The following is a 13,224-nucleotide window of genomic DNA, read 5'->3' as shown; positions in this document are numbered from 1 at the left end:
ACAGCTAATCCCTGCAGCCCTAAACTTCTCCCAGCTGCTGGCTCGTAGCCGTTATGGAGGGATTCCAACTATTCAGGGCCAGTAAACTTAATCCTAAAGCTGTTAGGCTCTTCTAAAATAATGAGACCCACAAATTTAAAGCTGTTAGCCTTAATTAACAGGAAAGAAGGCTTTCAGGTTATGTGCCGAAGCACAGGGCTTAGCCAGAAGGCCATGTTCCATTGCTTAGCTTCCAGCTTTCTTGCACTCTCCACGGCAATACTGATGTTTGTATTTTAGATGGCAGTACTGAAAATGGCACCGTTGTTGCCATTTAGATGGCAGTATGGAAAATATCATCAATAGCACAAGCGTTTTGAACAGTTAGCAAGATTAGCTAGCATCTGGGATCTTTGGAATGTATGGGCGCTTTGAAGTTGCCGGTGTTCATGGTTCCATGCCACTGTGAAAAAACAGTAGTGTGAGAAGAGCCCTGTGAAAGTGAGTACATGTCTTCTTCGAAATCCTTGTGTTGACATTTTGAGTCCAGCTGTGCCAATGGCATGGCTTGCACTGATAAACATTCACCCTCTCCCTCCCCACTCTCTCTCACATGCGCGCAAACACACACTCACACACACACACGCACACCATTTGTAGAGCATGCATATGTGTGAGACCAGCACTGGCTGAAGTACCCAGTGCTAGAAAAGCTTGAGGAATTCAATCTTTTTGAAATTTCGATATAAATTGTCATGATCGCACATCCCAGATTAATATCCAGATCAGAATGTAGTTATCCACTCGATTCCATACTTCCCTAATGTTCCGACATAGTTCCTGGCTCAAAAAAGAATAAAAATGTATCAAAAGTGAGAGAAAATACATGTTAAAATATGTATTTAAATGCAAATTATCAATGTGGATTTTTTAAAATTTAAAAATGAAGATGAACATGGAACTGGAACAGAATGGGCCTATGAGTGAACACGTGTGAACGTGATGCGGAACAGGAAGAGACTGATTCATCCATCTGTACCTAGAACATGGGTATTGTACTCCACACTCCCTGTTTGTGGGTTTCCTGTGGACAGCTGGTTGGGCACTATGTGAACAGAATGCTGGACTAGACCGTTGTTCTGATTCAGCATGGCTCTTCTTATGTTCCTGTGTACTGTGGAGTTCAGATGTGCAGCCAATGCACATATCTAAGCCCTACAATTAGGGATCACTTGGACATTGGACACTGGCACAATCTGTGGCTTCACCAACAGACAAATATTACAAGACACATATTGAGGGAGAGTTCTTGGTATATATCACATTGTGTGGTCTAGTTCTAGAATCTGTGTATGTTTTGTCTGGGTGCAAGATAGGGTTTGTGCAGATGAGTTAAATCTCATCCATGAAGGGGACAGATTCTGCACATCTGTCTAAATAAAGATTCTGTGCATCTGTCCAAATAAAGCAGTACATTATGTAGGATAACGTGGTTCCCAAACTACGGTCTACGTAGCCAGACTAAGTTGTCTGTTGACTGTTTAGACGCATGACTGTTCCTGGCAGGGTCACCTTTGTCTCAGAGAGGGATCGGAGCATCTGTCAGTTTTGCTTTTTCCCACATTCAATTTTTTAAAAAATCTCAAGTTCTTTATGTCCTGGATATGAAGACATTTGCAAATTTTGGTAAATTCTTATCAAAACCAAGGAAATTAAATTCTCACCCATCTGCTCTGACCAACTACAATAGGTTCAATAAGTCCAGCACAGACAGGGTCATTTGTACCTGCCTGCCACATCGCTGTTAAAAATGAGGAGCCTCCCTGGAAAAAGGTGGCAGCCCTAATCCAGCACCATTGGAGCACTGGAATAGGACCAGGGAAACATGGGTTCAAATTCCTGCTCAGTCATGAGGCTCACTGGGTGATGTTGGGCCAGAAACTATCTCTCAGCATAAGCATACCTCACAAGGGTATGCTGTGAAAATAAATGGGGGAGGGGACCACGTGTGCCACTTTGAGCTCTCAAGGGAGGAAGGGAGGGATACAAATGTAATAAATAAGTTATAGAGCTTATTTCACCCAATGAGACTGAATGGCAGTAGACTTGGGGAAGGGCTGTGCACAGTGGTAAAGCACATCCTTTGCATGCAAAAGGCACCAGGTTCAGTCCCCAGCATCTCCAGGTATGGCTGGAAAAGACACCTGCCTGAGACCTTTTGACTACTGCTAGTCAGTGTTGATAATAGTACATGGACCAAAGTTCAGCCTTAGTATAAGGCAGCTTTTGATGTTTGTTTTCTTCTCAAATGCTTTCCACAGAGGTATCAAAGCGGTGAACATAAAATACATAGGCATCAAAACAACAATAAATATATGTTCTGAAACAGGATAAGGAAAAGAAAGCATGCCTTCCAGCAACACATCACTAGCCCATGGAATCCACTGCTGCCATGAGAGGTGGATATGCCAACAAATTTGGAACACTCAACAATGGCCACAAGACTGGAAAAGGTCAGTTTACATTCCAATTCCAAAGAAGGGCAACGCCAAAGAGTGTTCAAACTACCGCACAGTTGCGCTCATTTCACATGCCAGCAAGGTTATGTTCCAAATCCTACAGGCTAGGCTTCAGCAGTATGCAAACTGAGAACTACTGGAAGTACAAGCTGGGTTTCGAAGAGGCAGAGGAACTAGAGATCAAATCGCCAACTTTCGCTGGATCATGGAGAAAGCAAGAGAATTCCAGAAAAACCTCTATTTCTGCTTCATTGACTACGCTAAAGCCTTTGATTGTGTGGATCACAACAAACTGTGGCAAATTCTGAAAGAGATGGGGGTACCAGACCACCTTACCTGTCTCCTGAGAAACCTGTACGAGGGTCAAGAAGCAACAGTAAGAACCAGACATGGAACAACTGATTGGTTCAAAATTTGGAAAGGAATACGAAAAGGCTGCATATTGTCGCCCTGCTTATTTAACTTATATGCAGAATACATCATGAGAAATGCCGGGTTGGATGAATGACAGGTCGGAATTAAGATTGCCGGGAGAATTATCAACAACCTCAGATACGCAGATGATACCACCCTAATGGCAGAAAGCGAAGAGGATCTCAAGAGCCTCTTGTTGAGGGTGAAAGAGGAGAGTGCAAAAGCTGGTTTGAAACTCCACATTAAAAAAACGAAGATCATGGCATCCGGCCTCATCACTTCCTGGCATATGGAAGGGGAAGAAATGGAAGCAGTGACAGATTTTATTTTCTTGGGCTCCAAGATCACCGCAGACGGTGACTGTAGCCATGAAATTAAAAGATGCTTGCTCCTTGGGAGGAAAGCTATGGCAAACCTAGACAGCATAGTAAGAAGCAGAGATATCACCTTGCTGACAAAGGTCCGTCTAATCAAAGCTATGGTTTTCCCAGTAGTAACGTATGGCTGTGAGAGCTGGACTATAAGGAAGGCTGAGCGCCGAAGAATTGATGCCTTTGAACTGTGGTGCTGGAGAAGACTCTTACGAGTCCCCTGGACTGCAAGGAGGTCAAATCAGTCAATCCTAAAGGAAATCAACCCTGAGTGCTCATTGGAAGGACAGATACTGAAGCTGAAGCTCAAATATTTTGGCCACCTAATGCGAAAACTCTCTGGAAAAGACCCTGATGCTGGGAAAGATTGAAGGCAAAAGGAGAAGGGGACGGCAGAGGATGAGATGGCTAGATAGCATCACCGATGCAATGAATATGGTCTTGAGCACGCTCCGGGAGAGAGCGCAGGACAGGAAGGCCTGGTGTGCTATGGTCCATTGGGTCACGAAGAGTCGGACACGACTGAACGACTGAACAAAACAAAAAAAGCTCAGATGGCTTTAAAAAGGAATGTAGCAAATTCCTGTTGGTTACATTCTACTGATGGCTAAAATGGACCTTTTGTCTCCAGAGGCAGAAAAGCAGATGCTGAAGGGCAAATCCAAGAAAGCTGTTCTAGTTCTAAATCAGTGTGTGATGATGGTAATGGGCTGGATGGGGGTGAACAAACTGAAGCTTAATCCTGACAAGACAGAGGTGCTCCTGGTTAGTCAAAAGGCAAATCAGGGAATAGGGGTTCAGCCTGTGCTGGATGGGGTTACACTCCCCCTGAAGTCTCAGGCTTGCGGTTTGGGTGTACTCTTGGACTTGGCTCTGAAACTGGATGCCCAGGTTTAAGTGATGGCCAGGAGTCCACTTGCACGGTTAAAGCCAGTGCGCCAGCTGCACCTGTTCCTTGACACGTCTGACTTGGCCACAGTAACACATGCCTTAGTTACATCCCGTTCGGATTACTGTAACACACTCTATGTGGGGCTGCCTCAGAAGAGTGTTTGGAAACTTCAGCTGGTTCAAAGAGCTGCTGCCAGACTGCTGACCGGGGCTGGTTACAGGGAGCATACAACTCCCCTGTTAAAACAGCTTCACTGGCTCCCAGTCTGTTTCCGGGCACAATTCAAAGTGCTGGTCATGTCCTATAAAGCCCTGTACGGCTCCGGTCCAGGTTATCTGAAAGACCATATTCTCCCCTATGAGCTTACTCGTGCCCTGAGATCTTCAGGGGAAGCCCTTGTAGCCATCCCGCCACCATCACAGGAACACCTGGTGGGAACGCAGGAGAGGGCCTCCTTGGTGGCTGTCCCAAGGCTCTGGAACTCCCTTCCCAGGGAGGCGAGAGTGGCACCCTCCTTGATATGCCTTCGTAGGCATGTAAAAACTTTTTTGTTCCAGCAGGCCTTTGGGGATAACTAGTCTGGACCTGTGAAAATATGACGGATGGATACTATTTTTCTTGTTGTCTTTTAATGTTTCGATATTTTTAAAATTTTAATATTGATGATTTAATTATATTTTTAACTTTTGTACACTTGTGTTTATATTTCTATTTATAGGTTTTAGTTGTATAAGGTTTAATGTTGTAAAGCTGCCTTGTGTCCCAGTATTGGGAAAAAGGTGGGGAATAAATAAATATAATCATCATCATCATCATAATAAACTATTTAAAAACAGAACAAAGGGCATATAGAGCAGGAGACGCCTTGGAGGGTCATGGCATCATCTAAAGAGCTTGCAAACTTCTGTGATTGAGTGATTTCAATAGCAGAATAAAAGCTCCATGTGAAGGAGCCCTCTGTCAGTGTCAGCCTAACCTACCTCACAGCCTAACTAAAGGGCAGCGATGGTGTTTGGCAAAGAGAACAACTATGTACGTCACCCCGCTCTCTTCATTTTTTAGGAGAGGAACTGCAGTTTGTTTAAAAATTGATGTGGAAGATTCCAATCTCCTCGCAGGCACAAAAGAGGAAGAGAGGGGTGGGGAGCACATAAGCCTGAGGTTATCATGAATCATAGGCCATGGTGTTGTTGGTACCAGCATGAGTACAACAGAAAATGAAGCTTTGCTAAAATCATGTTACCTGTTGTTTGATTGCAAAATATTCTAGAATTTTTTTGGTAAAATCCAACCTAAGTCCTACGTAGAGTAGACCCATTGAAATGAATGGGATGTAAGTTAGTCATATCTAACTTAAGTCCCATTAATTTGAATGGGTCTACTCTAAGTAGGGCTTAGGTTGGATTTTACCCTTAATGTATCATAGGGGTGACTTATAATTACAAGTCCCTTAAAAGACAGGTTGCAATTACATTTCCAGCTTACCTGCAGTTTTTCCTACTTATAACCTTGTCCCCAAATGAAAGCTGAGATTCCCCCAATTTCAATGGCTGGACCTTTCTGAAAATAATATGTATCCGGAATCAAGGGAACTGAAAAGTCTACTTAAATATGAAATATTCCTGGTATGAGAACTTGATCATGGAAGCTCAATATTTGCTTTTCCTGCAAACAACACAAGACTAATTTGAATCGCTGTGAAGAGGTAGAGCAAGAATAAGCTGGGTCAACTCTTTTTCATGGTGAAAAATCCCCATTTTCTGGGATTTGCTATATTTACGGTTGCTTTATATGAGCAAGCTATACTAGGATAGCAAGAACTGGAATTATATATATTTTTGGCCTCTGTTTTGTCTACAATGGTAAACAGGATAAGCAGAATCATCAGTGTTATTCTCTGGTAGGTGCATTTCACAGGTTGATAGGAAGGTTTTCCCTAAACAGTGGCATCTATCTATCTATCTATCTATCTATCTATCTATCTATCTATCTATCTATCTATCTATCTATCTCATAACAAAAGCCCTCCTGGATCAGACTAAAATAGGGTTGGGGAACCTGTGGTCCTCAGCCTAATTTCAAAGCCCTTTGCATGCAATCAGTTCATCCCTCTGGCAACCATGATCTGTCCTTTCCCAGGCAGCCTGCTGGGCTGGGATGAAGAGGGAGAGGGGTTAGCAGAAAGGGATTTGGCCCCTGACAGATCAACTAGAGGGAATGTGTCCCTCAACAGGAAAAAGGTTGCCATTAACAGAGGAGGAGGAGTCTATCAAGGGCTATTAGATAAACCTTTAGTCCAGGTTTATCTAATAGCCCTTGATAGACTCCTCCTCCTCTGTTAATTTGTCTAATCTTCTTTTATGCCATCCAGTGGATCTTGTGGCAGAGGGCTCCTTACATGGCATGTGAAAGAAGTCATTTTTTCACTGCAAATTGCAACTAATCCAAGGCAGGCAGCAAACAAAACAAAAACCCTGAAGTCTTCATTGGCACAAATGAGGTGGATGCTACCCCAACACACAAACCTGGGTCATGATCATCGTACATGCTTACGTAAGAACAAGCCCTTAATTTGGATTCTTTCGCACTGATTCCCCTCCCCCATCCTGACAAGACTAATTTGGGAGAGAAGTGGTATTGCTTGTGATTTGGCTGCAGAGCTGAACGTGTGCTCATAGTTAAATTGTGGAATTTGCTTCCACATGATGTGATGGCCACTAAGTTAGGTGGCATTGAAAGGGGATCAGATTAATTCATGGAGGAGGAGGCGATCAATGGCCACTAGTCATGATGGCTATATCAGAGGCAGTGTGGCTCTCTGAATACCAGTTTTTGGGGAACATGAGCAGAAGGGTGCTGTTGCACTCGTGTCCAACTTGTCGGTTTCCCATTGGCACCTGGTTGTCCACTGTGGGAAACAGGATGCTCAACTAGATAAGTCTTGGCCTGATTCAGCCAGGCTGTTCTTATGACTTCCTCACAAGACCCAGTTTCATGTAGATATCTCCACAAAGTGAACTGGGAGAAATATTGTAATTTCAAATGAGAATCTCAGTTGCATCAATGCCACACTAGTCTTTTTCTCCCGGCATTGATATAAGCCTGATTTTTCAGACTGATGTGCTTAGGACATCATGAGGTAATTTTTCCTAGTGACAGTCAAGTAGTACCCATTTCTCTGAACGGGGCCAGCCCAAGGCATTTTATTGCCAGAGGCAAGGGACAAGATGGCTCCCCACATACAGAGGTTGACTGAACTAGCAGATGAATCTTAGTTCAACACTGGGGACAAGCAGCATCCTTCACCACACTGAGGGCTGCAGTCTAGCTTGGGGGGGGGCAGAACTGGGCAGGCCATGTGGCACACCCAGAATTCCGTACTCAAACACCTCACCTCTTAGCACCTGAGGCAGCTGCTTCAGTCTGTCTAATGGGAGGGCCAGCCCTGCCTCTTGAATATGTCCCAACATGGTGAGATCTGGTTTTACCATGTTCCGGAGACTCCGAACTTGAATGGGACCCAGAATTATCTTAAGAATCTGCTCTTGCCCTCTGGATAAAAAGTACGGAGGCCTTAAAAAGTCAGCAGCTCACATGTTCATTGAGCCAAGGGCTTCGTCAGGATGTACTTGGTAGGGTTCAGGTATGTGTCGCAGTTGCTGAGAGACTACAGCTGTCTTTTATAGGCCTGTATCTTTTACAGTTCTCCAAGGAGGGCATTAACTTGGGAATGCAGCAGTGTCTCCTTTCAGCTGGACAATCTCCAGCTACCCTCCTCTGAGTGGTTTCCTCTCAAGCAATGTAAATGCCAACCTAAGAAATCTTTCCTGCTCACGCCAGTGGCTGGAAAGAAACTCCTTCTGAGGCTCCAGGCCTGTCTTTTTAAAAAACGGAGCAAGACAGGGTGACCAGCTGTTACACAGGGGTGAGGGGTAGAGTAGGAGGAATTAGCTTGGAGTCCCTCTCTTGTACTATTTATGTGTGTGGGTGAATGTTGTGACTGTGAGCCAGAAAGCAGAAGAGAGCCACCTCTCAGACTGATGTATGTTTGAATCAGGAGGGTTTGGTGGCATGATCCGAACAAACTGCAACAGAGAGTTGCAGCGTGGAGTGCTCCTGTTCAGGGTACCAGCCAACCAGCCATGCCCACTTGTTTATTTGATTTGTTTTGTATCCTGTCTTTCCACCAAAAAATGGTGTTCAAGGCAACTAACGATTAGACCAAGATTTAAAAATAAAACACCCTAATTAAAACTATCATAGAAACAAGTACATTAAAAGCACAATTAATAACCCAACAATAAAAAAGATAAACAGAATCCAATCAATAACACCCTCTCACCTCCTACTTCGGCAACAGACCAGCTTACATGTCAAAGGCCTGCTTGACTAAAAAGGTCTTTGCCTGCTGGCAGAAGGACAACAGAGAGGGAGACAACCTAGCCACCCTTGGCAGGGAGTTCCAGAGACTGGGGCAGCCACTGAGAAGGCCCTCTCTTGAGTCCCCACCACATGTGCCTCTGATGGTGGTGGGACTGAGTGAAGGGCCTCCTCAGAAGATCTTAAAACCTGGGGAAGCATGTATGAGAGAATACACCAGGATGTACCATTCCATTCCATTGCCCACCCATTTGCTGTCACCCCCTTCCTGAACAGTCAGCATTCTGTGCCTACTGCGCATGTTCATTGGGGTGGGTTTTGTCCCCCCCCCCAATATTTTTCATACTTCTGCAAAGTCTGCTGATACCAACTTTGTCTGCATGGATGGCGTTGTTTTGGTTATCTAAAGATCCATACTCAGATAATTGAGTTTGCTATTAGAATATAGCAGGGGTGGGGGACTTATGGCCCTCCAATGTTGTTGGATTAAAGATGCCACAATCCTGGACCATTGGTCATGTTGGCTGGGGCTGATCGGAGCTGGAGTCAAAGAACATCTGTAGGACCACAGATCTCTCACCAATGGAATACAAGATCCCGTTTTATCAGAGGTCACGGTAGTATGACGGATGCCAGTGATCCTCTCCGAGCTGGAGCTAGGAGATTTCTGCGGGTTCATAAGAAGCCTGTTCAAAGGACAGGGGAGCTTTTGAAATCCTGAAATTCTTCCCTCGATAAAACCTGGAACTAGGGATGGACAAATTTGTCGATTTCAGTTTCTATTAGTTTTGCCTTGTTCTACGAGGGATTATTATCTGGCTGCTGCAGAAGCCATTTCCTCTGAGATCTGCCACGGCCCAGAGCAGCGCAGGCTCCAGGTTACTGAGGGCCCTTGAGCAAGGCCCCCTCCATGGGCCCCCTCCCTCCCGACCTTTTCACCACCATTGTCACCAGCTGCTCTTGCTTCTCCTCTTTCTCATCATTGCTACCACTTGCTTGCTTGCAGGCAGAAAGCCAGTGAGCCAGAAGGCCGTGGCATCTACTGCTCCTCCTTCTCACCACCACTGTTGTCTCAGCCACACTGAGAGGCAGGTGAACAAGGAGGTTGTAGTGGTGAAGAGGAGGAGGAACTTGGGGGGGAGCTATTGTCAGTGGGCCCCTGCTGGGGTGTTGGCCCTCAGCAGGTGCCCAACCATGCCTACCTTTGATGCCAGTCATGGCCCAGAGGTTCAGAAGCAGGGTAACAGCTGGAACATCTGGGAAAACCTTGAACACACCTTAGCTCATTGGTAGGCAACTTGGTGCCCTCCAGATGTTTTGGACTACAACTCCCACAATCCCTAACCATTGGCCATGCTGGCAGGGGTTTATGAGAGCTGTAGTCCAAAACATCTGGAAGATACCTGGTTGCCTATCCCTGCCTTAGCTCCTCCCTAATAGCTCTTGTCTCATTGGTTATATTTTAAATGTACTGTACATAAGGATGTATGGATTGTGTAAAACCCATCCCATCTGTTTCACGGATTGTCAGCCGCCTTTTACTCCATCATCTGCCCATTGATGGAATCGTTTATTTTGTTTCAGAATTTGCGCAAATCCACATGTGTGGAAATGTGTAAATTCCCCCCAAATGTGCATTTTCATGCTTTAGCCCATGGGGGAAATTCACACTTTTGGCCAGTTTTTTAAAATTTTGCTTATTTTCCTATGATGAAATTTGCGCAAGATTTGGGAAAGTTTGAAAACTGGTCCGCGAGTCCACAGAATCTGCCCGACAGGGGAAAAGCTGGTCCGCTGTGGAACCTGTGGGTTGGATTCATGAAAATCTGAACTCATTTGGTTCCATTGTGGATTTCTCTGACATCCCTAACTGCAAACCAACTTGGGCACTCCAGTTAGTAGGTGGGGTATGAATGCTCCAAGGTGATGATGATGATAATACACCATGCACTTGGATTCTTGTTGCCTGTCTCCCAAGCAACAGATGCCACCTTTTGTGGCTAAAGCACCAATTCTTCCTATATCTCCCACCTGGGAAAAGTATCAGTGGAAACAATTATATGCTGTCATACTGTCTTATGTAGATGATTTATATTTTGGCAGCATAAAAAAGTGGTGTGGGGGATACATGCAGGAGTGTTAGAGAAGAACAAGTTCCAGCAAACATGAATGGAATTGATCCTTCTAAGAACATTCACTGAAATGTTCTTGAAAATCCTACCCGTGAACCTACTTGCATAAATGGATAATAATCGTGTGGATTGTATTTCCCTTTTCTCTGTTTCCAATCTTAAGTCATTAACACTAACACAAAAGGCAGTGGGCTGTTATTTTCTGGCATGGAACCCTCTAGGCAAATAACTCTCTGAAATTCAGAGAGAGGATACACAATCTTTCCTCCCACTCAATTCCCTGAATAAGCATAACGCCCCCACTAAAGCATTTGTTTAAAGCAGGGGTGGGGGACATTTCACTTGCAGGACAGATGCAGTCCATGGCAGTTTCCCATCTGACCTGCAGCCTCTCCTTTTCTCCCCAGTCCTCCCCTGTTCCCCTTACTTCTCCCCGCAACCAAGCTGTTAGTGGAGGAACCGACAGCTATGTTCCTTCCCCAGCATCCCTTCTGTGCTAGGCACTGAGAAAGGAAATCCCTTTCTCTATGACCAGCATGGAATGCCAAGGGAAGATGAGAGATTGCTCTGAACAGCAGTGAGCATGAATGGGTGTGTATTTCTGGATGGACGGGGGTGTCCTGATGGATGAATAAGTGTGGATGGAAGCGGGCGGGATGCACTGGCTCCAGTCCATTTCCGAGCCCAATGTAAAGTGCTGGTTTTAACCTTTAATGCCATAAATGGCTCGGGCCCGGGTTACCCAAAAATGCCTTCTCCCATATGTGCCTTCCTGAACCCTAAGATCTTTTTTGGCTCCAAGTGATTTGGAAGAGGCTCTTTTCTGTAGTAGCACCTGATGTATGGACTAGCTTTCCCAGAGAGTTTCGCTTGGCACCATCTCTATGGTCGTTTTAGTGCCAGGTGAAGACCTTTCTATTCACTCAGGCCTTTTCAGTAATTGCTATCTTATAGACTAGGCCTCTCAGTTTAAAACTCATGTTTTAACTGTGCTTTAGTTTTAATAATTTTGATTGTTCTATACTGTATTTCAATGCTGTATTTGTTTTGCCACCTAGAAAACATGTGTTATGGGACAGCTGTGTAAATGTATGAGAGAAAGAGATACATTTGTTTATAGATAAACATATGCACAAGCGCACACACTAGCTTTTCTGCTCTTCACTTCCTACTTTTCTCCTTCCACACTCAAAAGCACAAGCTGAACGGTTGCTGTCAAATGCTGAAAAGGGGACAAGGTACGAGTTCTCAAGTACACTCACCTGTTGGCTTTCTTGATAAGGGGGAGGGGGCACAGTCTGTGTGGCCATCATTGTCAGAGCTGGCGCTGGGGAGACATGTTGCATCATGGGATTGATTCACATCTAGAACCTGTTGGTGGGAGAAAGTTCAGCTTGGATTAAGGAACCCAAAAAACGAAGACGCCTTCCTTCAAATCACACACACACAAACACACACACACATCCAGGGGTGGCCCATGACAATTTGCCCCTTGAGATGAAGGACAAGATGGCGCCTCCCTTCCAGGTAGAAATGCAAACTGGACTGGCAGATGAATATGTCTTCAACATGGAAGATGTGGATGCTCTACTGCACCTGAAGGCAGCAAGCTAACTTAAGGGGTACAGAGCAGGCTGCAAGGCTGACAGGTCTCTCCTCCAACTCCTTGATGCCACCTCCCAGCCGGTGACTGCTTCACTCTGCTTAATGGTAGGGCTCGCTCTGCACACATCCCAAACATAAATCCAGCCACACCAAATTAACTCATCATGAAAGGCCAGAGAAAGAAATGCTAGAAAAGGCTCAAAGTCTGGTGATAGCTCTTAGGGGAGGCTGACTCTGGAATGCTCTGCATGACTGACACAGCCAGCTTCCTCCAGTCTATCTTCACAAGGAACTGTCCACAGACAACAGTCCAAAAGACCTGATTTTCAAGGTGGCTTGTGCAGGCAAATTTTGTCACATGGTCTGTTTTCAGCCACTCCATCTCAACTATTCAAAAAATGAAAGAGGAAGCTACATGGATGTGGCTGAAACTGCTACAACGGCATGGGAGCAGCTTCCAATGAAGAGGCTGCCACATGAAATGATGCCCATAGGATGATTGCAAAGATCTTCGTTTCAACTTGGATTCTAACAGCAAAAAATGGGGTGAAAAGAAGTACCATCTCTAAGGGAATGGGAAAATAATATTTGGCATAGAGTGTTAGTGCATAAGATCTCAGATGATATAAACAATGTTTCTTTAGATCAATGGGACAAATTTTTTAAGTACTGGAGACAAAAGAATAATGATTGGAATTTAGGGAAAGAGGAATTAGAATTTGTTTACAGCTATAATTGGTTGTAATATGAGTTTGGGGGGAAAAGTAAGAGAAATATTGAATTGAGAAAGCATGGTTAGTAATTGATTTCCCCACTTTTGGAACTGGAAAACCTTTGGAGTTTGGATATAATGTGCCCATGCCCCTTTTCAGACATGGGCACTGAAAATGCATGGAGGAGAGAGTGAAACCATGCCTGCTGGCCATGCCCTG

The 13,224-nt window shown here is 44.8% G+C and overlaps 1 protein-coding gene across 4 annotated transcripts in view; it reads right to left on the bottom strand.

Moving 5' to 3' along the window:
• Positions 1–13,224, bottom strand: part of PKNOX2 (PBX/knotted 1 homeobox 2) — a 531,025-nt gene that overhangs the window by 148,582 nt on the left and 369,219 nt on the right. For all 4 annotated transcript variants that reach the window (XM_084803817.1, XM_084803819.1, XM_084803816.1 and 1 more), the window contains one exon: positions 11,950–12,058. In XM_084803817.1, coding sequence (XP_084659943.1) covers positions 11,950–12,036 — 87 coding nt within the window. In that variant the 5' untranslated portion in view covers positions 12,037–12,058. The remainder of the gene's footprint in view (positions 1–11,949; positions 12,059–13,224) is intronic.

This window comes from Heloderma suspectum, chromosome 6, assembly GCF_057233095.1.
Source record: "Heloderma suspectum isolate Gila_16-S chromosome 6, 16-S_ref, whole genome shotgun sequence".
In the NCBI taxonomy this organism is placed as follows: Eukaryota; Metazoa; Chordata; class Lepidosauria; order Squamata; family Helodermatidae; genus Heloderma; species Heloderma suspectum.
This window is presented reverse-complemented; position numbering and strand designations above follow the sequence as displayed.